This window comes from Phaseolus vulgaris, chromosome 5 (assembly GCF_051622355.1).
Source record: "Phaseolus vulgaris cultivar YP4 chromosome 5, ASM5162235v1, whole genome shotgun sequence".
Lineage (NCBI taxonomy): Eukaryota > Viridiplantae > Streptophyta > Magnoliopsida > Fabales > Fabaceae > Phaseolus > Phaseolus vulgaris.
In genome coordinates, this window is record NC_143502.1 from 34,774,500 (window position 1) to 34,785,910 (window position 11,411).

An 11,411-nucleotide genomic window follows, 5' to 3' on the forward strand; every position below is an offset into this window, starting at 1 on the left:
TGAGTACATTGTTTTTTATAAGGAGAATCGTACAGTACAGAACATAAGTTTGATAACAGGTGAAGCCAAAAACCATTAGAGAGAATGAAAGTAGCTGGTATACATATCAATTGGTGTGGCCAAAATACCTGGACCTTATCACATATGGATTAACCTTAGCAATGTACGAGTGGATCAGAACTGGATAAGAGATATATACGAGAGATAAACCATTTCATAAGAAATTAAAAAAACTGGTGCTCACATATTAACTTATTAACATGTAATGTTCATTTTGTTTTCAGAGTGAAATCCTAATTGTGCTATTAAATAAAGAAAACTAGCTGCATGAGATTCTTGGTCACTAATATGAGGAAAATCCATGCACTGTGTTAAATGGTCTGGTGGTAATAAAATCCAGAGTATTGCATGAACGAATGAAAGGTTGAATCAGAATTTGTGTTCAGAGAAATTTAATCATTTCTATCTTTAATTTAATAAAATAGTGTATTTACAATTTTTTACTCCATATCATTTCCTTACCTTTGTTTTAGTGTTTTGAGAGTGAGATAAGCTCTTGTTTGCCTTTTTTTTTTTCTTCCTGATGTTTCAATTGAAGTGCTCAGATTTAAGAGTTATGTGCAAATCGATTTCTATAATGAACTAAACTTCAAATTAATTTTATACTTATCTTGGATAAAGAAACAGAAACACAAATTGTGGGCAACAGGATACTCTTTATTTTCAATCTTTATGTTCATTTACATTTCTTTATTATTTATTTTTCATTTTCAGTACCTCATTTTACATCTATCAATTTTTGGGTTTATTTTGGATAAAAAAAATATATTTCTCTTCTATCCCAACACCCCTAGTGTAAAAAGAAACTTATTTTTCATTTTACTTACCAAAAAAATCATGTCACACTTATCACAAGTGATTAGTGCCATAAAGAACACCTGTGTGATTTAAATATATGTATTGGTTTCATAGTAAGATAGGATTATATTTTGTAAAAATATATTAACCCATAATAGGCTTTTGCTTGGGAATTACGTAGGAATATAGCATAGGATAGTGTTGGTTAAATAAATTAAATTGTGTTGACATCTTATTTTGATTTGAGACTCACTTTAAGAAAGCTTTAGAAATAAAAACTGTAAGAAATATATACATTTCTGTAGGTACCAAAACTTTAGGAGTCTAAAAAAGTGAAATCACACAAATTTGGAAGTTTTTTTATGTGACAATTTAAACTTATATATAATAATTAGATTTTCACTCAATTGGTTAGAATTTTATTACAAATAGAAAAATATCTTAAATAAAAATTATAGAGGATACAATAATTAAGCACACCTATTAAATATGATGTCTATTCAATTGTTCTTATCTTGGTACTCAACAAAATCGTAACACACACCAACCACTGTAACCATCAAAATTTTGCAAAATCAGTTCACCAACAGCAGGATGTTATGAACACGCATCAGGCCACCATTAATTCATAGACGTACGTGACTGATCAGTGGCATATCATATCTTGGTGGTAATATGAATCATATAATGCTCAAAGTCTAAGAATTGGGACCCCAAGTACTCAAATACATCACTGTTCTAAGAGACTCCTCTGCCTTGCTTCTCTTCTCATCTCTCAGCTTATTTGAAATTGCTGAAGAAGAGGAAGAAGAAGAAGAAGAAGAAGGAAAAGTCAGTTTCTTGGCCTGAGTTGCTGACCCTATTTGGTTCTTGGCATGTTGAGCCACAGATTTCATTGTGTTGTTCATTTTGCAGTAGCCTTGATCCTTCAACGTCTCCACTACTCCAACAGTGGTTGCAACAACCACCAAAGCTCCACGATTTGCACACATGTTAAGTTATCCTTTAGTGTGTATTCTGATATGAGTTGAAGTTACTAAGTGTGAATGTGATTTGGTGCTTATATAGATTAAAGATGGAGGCTTGGAGGGGAAAAACCGGTTGCTATTTTGGTTGTAATAGGTGGTTTGAATTGTGTGGTTTTTGTCTTCACTCTGCATATCTTAGTTGCCACATTCACATCTCTTGTGTGTCTTTAATGATTCTCTTTTGTCTTCATACAGCTGAGAAGCTTTGGTTGAATATGCATATTCTAATTATTTGTGGCGGCTGCAACTTCCATTATTAAGAGGCTTTTGCACATGGTTTTGCTTGAAGCCCATAATATAACAATTTTGGACCCGTAGTTTGGGAGTGCTTTTTTAGCGCCGATGCTTTCAACTGTAGAAAGAAATATCTTTTCATTAATTACAATTATAAACGGATGACTTTACACCCTTCAATAGTTATCAAAAGTTACATTTTTATTATTTATTCAATTATAAAGATTTGGTGGGAGCATATAAATACCAATCCAACACTATTATAATATATGTTTATTTAACATTCTCCACTTACACTGTTAAATAAACTTGTCTTTAATACATAGGAAGCATAAGGGCCCAGAAAGTTCTACATCTTATCTTATTCTATATACATTATAAATTTTAATTTCAATATTCTTAATTCTTATCTTTCTACAAATAAATAAATTTATTCCACATGAAACTCTAAAATCAACATGACTAAATACCTTAGGAGTAATATTACTGATATAATTTCCATAGATCCAACAATTTTTTTAACATAATATAATTAATGTAATTACAATATGAAATGTTACTTTAACTAATATGATAATCTTTCTTAATTTAGGTGCAGTATTAAAACTATAAAGTATTAAAATTATAAATATTCCACACCAATTAAAGTAAATATACACATTAAACAATGTTTATTATCTTCACCTACCTCATATCAAATTCTAACATAGAATCAGAATACCTTTTACAAATATCTCCACCTTCAGCGACCGAATATCAAAGACCTTGTAATATATTTAACTAGATTATCCCGCAAAAGTGAAGTACTTTCCAATCCAAGAAGAACAAAAGTATAAAATTGTAATTATTTATTAAAAAACCATAAATATCATAATAAATTACCGTATAACCTATAGATATACATTTTCTAAAACACTCAGTTAAAATTTAATTAGCTATATTTTTATAAAAATTTGATAAAAAATAATTATTTTAGTTTTATTTAAAAAATTGACAAAAAATTCGTTATTTTGGTTTATTTTTCTTTAAAGTGTGTATAACTAATTTTTAAGAGTTAAATTTATTTATCACATCCTGCATTTATCTATTTATCACTATTATTATTGATGATGATAGTTTAAATAGGTCAGGTTTTAAAGACGTTATAAAAAAATTTGCGTATAACAATGTGTTAATTATGTTAGTTATTAATAATTAAAGTTAAATGAGTTTTTCATTATTGTATATGAGTAATCTTAGTTTTGATATTAATGAAAGGGCTTATCATTCAATTCTCGTAACGTGAAATCATTAATATTTGTCTTCTGTTTAATTACTTGTGTATCTAAATAAAGGTTGCATGAGTATTCAAATGATATGTAATGTTCAGTTAATAGGCGACTTATATATATATATATATATATATATATATATATATATATATATTAGCTTAAAAATAAATAGTTTGTATATTCTAAAATTCTTAGGATTGGAGAAATAAAATAAGGCAAAATATTATACAGGTGGAAAATTAAAATTCTCTCAGTCAACATCACTATTGACTTGCATGCACCATATCACTGCACCAATTTCAATACACGGTGAATATTTTTAAATAAAGTAAGGAACAAATAAAATACATTTCGAATGTATTTTTGTAGAATATATTTTCAGATTATTTTTTCTAGAACAATTTTTTTGTATTGTAGATTTTCTTTTAAATAGGATTTTGATTTCTAAATTTTATTCTGAATTTTTATTTCTAAAACAAAATAATATCTTTCAAATCTGTTTGTCCACAATGTAGTATTTCCAATTTTAAATTTTATTTTTGAAATGAAAGATATTTTTAGAAATTTAAAAATATGTAGGGTGCAGGTTAAGAAAGGTTGAGTGTAGGAAGAATTTTTCCTAATGACCGTATGAGATAAGGGTCCATGGTGCTTCGTCGTAGGATCCAAACTAGACCCAAATCATATTCAAATGAGGGCAATTGCACTCTCCATCCAATGATTTTAGGGTGTTTATTCCATAACTTCTAACAAATTTGTTCATGCACCCCATTTTTTGAAAAAAAAAAACTATTTTACTATTTGTGAAAATGACTTCTAGATTTTTTTTTTTCAGAACACTCTTCTGGAATTCATGAATTTTTTTATGAAAAATATTTTGACCATTTCACCTGATTGAGATGCAGGAAGAAATTTGATAGAATGTAGAAAGAAATACTCTAATATTATACCAATGATTTTTTATTTTATACTAATGATTTTATACTTCTACCCAATCAATTTTTAAAATTATAAATGATTTTAGACCAATGATTTTTTATTTTAGACCAATGATTTTAAATTTGCCATCCAATCAAATTTTGAAATTATAAAATTATCCTTTCAATATGCTAAAAGGTAGAATTAGCCGTAAAAAAAAGTGACGGTGAACACTAAATAGTGTCAACAAAACCTTTATTATTAAAAAAAGAAAATGATTTTTTGACACTCATATTCCACCCTACATCCCAATAAATATTAATATTTTAATCATTTTAATTTTAAAAGTTATTTTAATATTTTACATTTTGTTTATATTTTCATTAAGGAGATTTTTTCTTTTTTTAAATTTTTTTATTACAAATATTAATATTTTGTTGTGTGTGTAAAGTGGAGCAAGGTGTAAAAATATTATCACCTTAAAATAATTAAATGAAACGTGGGTAAGTGTGGGTTATACTCACGTAAACTTTAAAAAAAAATTAAGTTTTGGTCAAACAGTCACTACTAAAAATATAAATAAAAAAAAGTTTTAAAGGTTAAGCCATGTATTTTCAAATTAAATTTAAATAGATATAAGATTGTGAAACTTATGTAAATAATTAATTTTTTTATTTATTTGAAAACTACTCAGCTGGAGAAAAGACTGAAAACTGAGCCTGGGCGTGGATGCAAATTTGTGGGACACTATGAAAACTGAGCATAAGAATGGGTGCTAATTTTAACAAACACCTTAAAATTATTGATTTTATGTGAAATTAGTTTGTTACGTTTCTTTAACACTTAGAAACAAATCTCCGTTGACAACCACGAAAGGATGTGTGTGTCTTTGGGAGCTTTTCCTCGTGTTCCTCTATATCTCTCTCCTTACGTTAGTAATCTCTCTTCCTTTTCATTGTCGATTTTCTATAAAGAATTTACTTTTCATTAAGTGTAATTGTAATTTTTACTAAACTAAATGTATATTATTTCAAAGGTTAGTTATCATCCAAGAGATTATGTATGTTCACAAATTCATAATCAATTATGAAATTAAAGGGGTTGCACTGGATGAAGTACTTTGGAAGGTTGTTTCAGGAATTTTGTGTTTACAACCTATTCAAGTATTAGTTCCCCGATTCTTATAAAAAATGATGTTCTTATCATGTTTAATTTATGTTATCAGCTTCTAGGTGTAGACTTGATATTAGAAACCCTTGCAAATATGTCAAACATTAGAGAGTCATACCGTGAGAATGATTTCAACAAGGGTGGTAGTGGAACGCATTGTATAACCTTGGACATGGTTTCTAACTTAGGATTTGTGTTTGGAGCAAGTTTAAACAACTCAAATGAGACTAGGATTGTTGTGGGTGAAATATTTGTGGGAAAAATAAATGAACTGAAAATAGCGGTTAAAGAATCTAAGAACAATCATAGAAGGTTATATATGCACAAGCGACAATTGATGGTGTTAAAATGGATAGTATTGACACTAATTTAGTTGTGATGAGGGTATGATCTTTCTAACCCTTTAGTCAAACTACTAATACATTGTAGAATAATAAGTTTTAAAATAGTTAACCTAGCTTAAATATTATCCTATTTTGATAATTATCTTTCCATCTACTTTCAGGAGTTACTTTTTCCTATAAATGAATATAGGAAGTCTCTTCAATCTTTGGCATATTAGGATGAACCATGGAAGTATTTAGGGTTTTGTTTGTTTTTACGTTAAATCATTTACATGTAAAACTTCCTAAGATCAAATAATATTTTGTTGATTTGTAATTTGTTGAGAGACAAGAGAGATAAAAATATATTTTTTACAGAAATTTCTGAAATTGTTATAGAAATTTGAGAAGTAATTTTCAGGGAAAAATTCTGGATGATTTGCTATGGGATACTATTGTAATAATAAAAGGTGAATAACTCATTAAACATTGAACAATAATTCTTTTTTGGGTTTTTTTACACCATTTGGACTCCCCTGGGGTAGAACTAAGAGCAGCAAAGCTTTTCCTACCAAGTTTCAACATTGAAAAAGCATTTATGTAGCTTGGTAAGAATTCATAGGTTTAGACATTATAGGCTTGATTTGTTGAAATATTAAGGCTTTAATGTAGAGGAGGAAAGAGTAATAGAGATTGAATAATTTGAAATTGTTGTTGTCTATATATTATGCTAAAAACACAAAAAATAGTCTGTGATTTTACAAAAATATGCAAGATACTAATAATCTCTCAATCAATTTTTATCTATTTTATAGATAGATCATTATTATTTTTTCATTACAAATATGTTACTTATAGTAGAAATTTTCATTTTTACGACTATTTTTTATTAAATTTAAAAATTCACTGTATTTTATATCATTAATTATTTTTACAATATTTGAATATTTGTCTGCATCAACAATTTCTAGGTATTATTATAATTTTATCGATGATTATTGATTCTTACCTTCTTATTATCACCATTAAAAGGATAATTTATTCAATATACAAATAAACAATATAAAATATAATTTTGTTCAGATAACATATAGGCTAACTAAGCCCACATTTGCTTAAAAATTTTGTGTGGTCAACATGTAGGTTAAGCATATGCTTATTTAAATAAATAATATAAAATATAATTTTTTTTGGACAACATGTAAACTAAGTCTATGCATGTTTAAAAATTGAGTGAGTAGTAAGCTAAATTCACGCTTGTTTAAATAAAAAATAAAAAATATAATTTTTGTGTGGACAACATGTAGCTAGGCTTATACAAAAAACACACCACGCATACCTGTCACTATTTTTACGTCAAACATATTAGTTCCAAATTTCATTAAACGTTAAGTCCACTATAGTTACACTTTTTCGCCTGTTATATATAGCTAGTGTTACTTTTTGAGTCATCCTAATAAACATATTTTTTTAGTGTTTATTTTAAAATTGAAAATTTGAAATTAAAAAATATATTTTGAAAAGAAAATTCATAATATAATTTTGTATTCCTGAAATGAAATTTCATAATAGAATTGAAAATCTAAAATTTCATTTTGAAAAAAAAAAAATTTAAAATACAAAAATGCATTTCACAAAAGAAATTTGAAAAATAAAATCCGGAAACATATTTGAAAAAAAAAAGTCCTGAATGCAAGAAAGTGTTATGAGAACTCAAATCCATAAATGTATACCAAAATATTAAATTCTGAATACATTTTGAGCTGCACTCTCATACCTATTTAAAACTACAGAAGATATTTATAATTTCGCACCAGGAAGCAATTGTCTCGAATGAGTGAGTAGTGGAACCCATGAATAACGACCACATAATAGGTGAAAATGAAAGATGAGAAGAGTTGAAAATTTTGTTGATTTCATTGGATGGTTCCTTGATAATTGGACATTTTTAATTATGCTATTCTTTTACCTTTGATGTTCTTTGTTTTCTCCGTCAAGTTTAGCCATTACTCCATTTTATTATTCATTATGCACTGTTTTGGATAAATGTTACTGTAGAATCCCCCACTAGTATACTCTTTCCTCACCAATCACTATCACAAATTACCAACTTTCTTGGTAAATGTTAAAGAATTCTACTCCAAATCCAGTTTTCCACGCTCCATTTACAATAATTCTATCACTTTTCGCATACAGATATCAAACCTTACATAAACACTCCAACATTCTCGTAATAACAGAACAAAAGTAGATAATAGAGACTCCATTATTGAGTCTTAATTCGACATTTAAAAAGCTCTATGTACACTACAGCTGCTGCATTCTTTTTCAGAAAAGTTAATTAAGAAAACACTAGTTGTGGTGGTAATGATAAAAAGACTCCATTTTGAATAACATTTTCACACAGGAAAAAAAAAATACATTCTCTCATGAGTTCAAATTAATTCACATAAAAGGTCTATCTTATAAATAAATTAATATTAACTCATGAAAGAAGTTTATCTCTTCATTCATTTTTTTCTTAATTTGTGCAAAAGAGAGTCTAAATATCATACCTGCCAGTCACTGCTACTCACTGTTCTAGAGGATTTGATGAAGCTGTGAGGCTTTAGTTAGGACCCCAACAACTCAAGTACATGACAGTTCGAAGAGATTCTTCAGCTTTTTTAAATCTGTGAGCAGCATCGACATTACTGTTCTTGTTGGCTGCCTGATGAAGCACATTCTCGAAACCATTGTTAACACCAAGAGGAGTCTCTGAGTTAGAGGGAGCTGGGATTCTTGAGGAGCCACCTTTGTGAGAAGTTACGAGGTTGTCTTTTGTGGGTCTATCTTTGATTTCTTCCTCCATGCTAGGAACCACACAGGAGAATATCTCACCTGATGCTGATGCACCTTGCAATCAACTGCAACAACTTCAAAAGCATCACACTTCCCTCACTCATGGATTTCTCGAGAAGAAGGCTAGAAGTGGTTAGGTTCGATCGGACTATGAAGATGAAAGAAAACAACTTGCTATAAAGAACAAAAGATGCCACACAACTCACTCATTTAAAAATTTGAACTTTGCATTGAATTAGAGACAGGAGATATTCTAACTTCCGACTAGTCTATCCGAATATAGATGAAGATTATTAGGTGGTAAAAGTCGAAGAAAATTCATATAAATAAGTATGTGTTTGAAAGATAACTCTTATGACAAATCATATGGATTTATTCTGTTATGTAAGTCTATTTATTCAGATTTTCATATATAGATATACTTGTGTGGAGAGATATCAGGTGAACTAGTATGAAAAATGCAAATCTTTAACTCTAAATTCAATGCATGAATCTTTCACAAGTAAAATGAAGTGTTTATATATGTTTGTTAGTGTATTTCTCGAATGAATAATATTGAACATGAATTATTTATAAATATTTTACTTTTTAATACAATAAAAATAATGTGTAATGATTTGTATGTTTGTGATCGTATGATTTGGATCTAAAGATGATTTATTATACGAAAATATAATTTGTTGCTTGTGGTAAAACTCCTAAAAAAAATATATTTTAATAATATTATATATATAATATAATTTTTAAAGTGATGTAATAGGAGTTAATTCGATAAAGATCAAACTTTAAATAATTTCATATGTTATATAGAATTATAAAATTTTCATTTAAGTGTAAACTAAAAAGATATAATGTAAATATCTTAATATTGTGAGTTTTATTTTGAACAAACATTCTAAACAAAAAGTATTAGACTATAGAAAAACATTTCATATTGTTTTAATCATAGTTAGAAAATTGTTTTTGAAAACGTAACTATGGAAAGAAATTTATATAATTTATTTTTCCTTTCAACACGTTATTTTGAAAATGTTTAGCTTAATTATATAGTTTTCAAATAATTATCAATTATTTTTAAAAAATCATTTCACAATATTTGATGAACTTATTATTAAAAAATCATTAAATAAAAATCAATTTTAGAGATAAAAAATAATTAGTTATTATATTGACTAAATTAAATATTATTTTATATATTAAAAAATATTAATATTTAAAGTAATTTATAAATTTATAAAGTAGTTTCTTAGTAATTAATGTTTTCAACAGCAACTTCTAAGAATTTAAAAATAGTTGTTATCTTTAACATTTGTATCTAATCATAATTTTTAAAATAATATTAATTTTTTTTTTTAAATAATTAATTATTTTTTATTTTTAAAATTGATTTTTATTTAATAATTTTGTTGTAGTGATTATATTTATTTTTTAATTGATATTTATAAAAAATATAACATAACAAAGTTTCATGAAAATTAAAATACTTTCTCAAAACATCTTATACTTTTCATACATGACCATTCTATTATTAAAATTAAGTGCTGATTATTAAAATTAAGTTATTGTAATTTATTTAATATGCAATACCCTTCACTCTAAGTAACCATCACTTTGCTGAGCAAAAGAAAAGTAACCATCACTTATTTAATATGCAATAAGTTGTCCTTGGCACACGTCATCCCACACGTGCACCAACATGCTGACGTGTCTCCCACCGTGCGAGATACAAGAGAATATTTCGTAGACTTACTTATATATTTGTTAATACATAATCGATAAAGTTACTTATATCTTTGTTAATAATGTTAACAAGTAAAACAAGTATGGATATATTTAATTTAATTTACAATATAATAAAATAATATATATTTAATATAATTTTTTAAATTTTTAAATTTTGTTTGAATTCTATTTATAATTAAAGTTAATTTTTAATAATTATTACATATATTGATTAAAAACTTAACATTAATATCTAATTAAATTTGAATAACATAATATTTATATATATATATATATATATATAAATAATTAAAAAACTTTATATATAATAAAAAATATTTTTAAATGAATAAAAATTAAATAAAAAAGTTGGCTTATTTTATAATTATTAAAAGTATATTTAAATCTTTATTTTATTTATAAAAGTAAAATTAAAAAAATCTATTTAAAAGAAAGAGTTTAATTATATTCCAGGAAGTAATATTGATACTGGGTTATTGATATCTAAACAATGCCAACTAATCCTATGGTTAAGCTAATTTAATGCTGGTTTATTTTTCTTCACCAGGATTACAGCAACAAGGAGGGTGGTCCTTTAATTTTTTATAAATTTTTAATAAGTACAAAAACAGTTTATGATGATCCACGTTATTTTCATAATTATATTTGCCAAATATACAAAAATTAAATTTTAAAAAAATGTTTTGATGATCCACATTATTTTCAATACAACTTACTAGTATAAACATAATTTCAAGTTAAGTAAAATTATTTAACAAAATTTATATGTAAAAAATGTTGTTTAAATAAATCACTATATTTTAAATTAGAAAAAGTTAGTAGAATGAATAGATTAAACTTATTATGGAGGTCACAATTTAGTTATGTTTTTTTAAAATCAATTATAAAAATCCATATTCAAAACACACTCATTAATTGGCTCATAGAATAGTACTCTGAATATAAAGCTGCATCTATCTTTCAGGCCAATAACTAAGTTACTAAATGAGATGTTCCATTTGTCATGTTTTGGTTGTTGTTTAGGC

The 11,411-nt window shown here is 26.4% G+C and overlaps 1 protein-coding gene across 1 annotated transcript; it reads right to left on the bottom strand.

Annotated features, from left to right (window-relative positions):
- Nucleotides 1–1,323: 1,323 nt before the first annotated feature.
- LOC150027585 (uncharacterized) lies at nt 1,324–2,208 on the bottom strand. Its single transcript, XM_090301962.1, has one exon. The coding sequence runs from the start codon at nt 1,848–1,850 to the stop codon at nt 1,557–1,559; it is 294 nt and encodes a 97-aa protein (XP_090158088.1). The 5' UTR covers nt 1,851–2,208; the 3' UTR covers nt 1,324–1,556.
- Nucleotides 2,209–11,411: the final 9,203 nt, after the last annotated feature.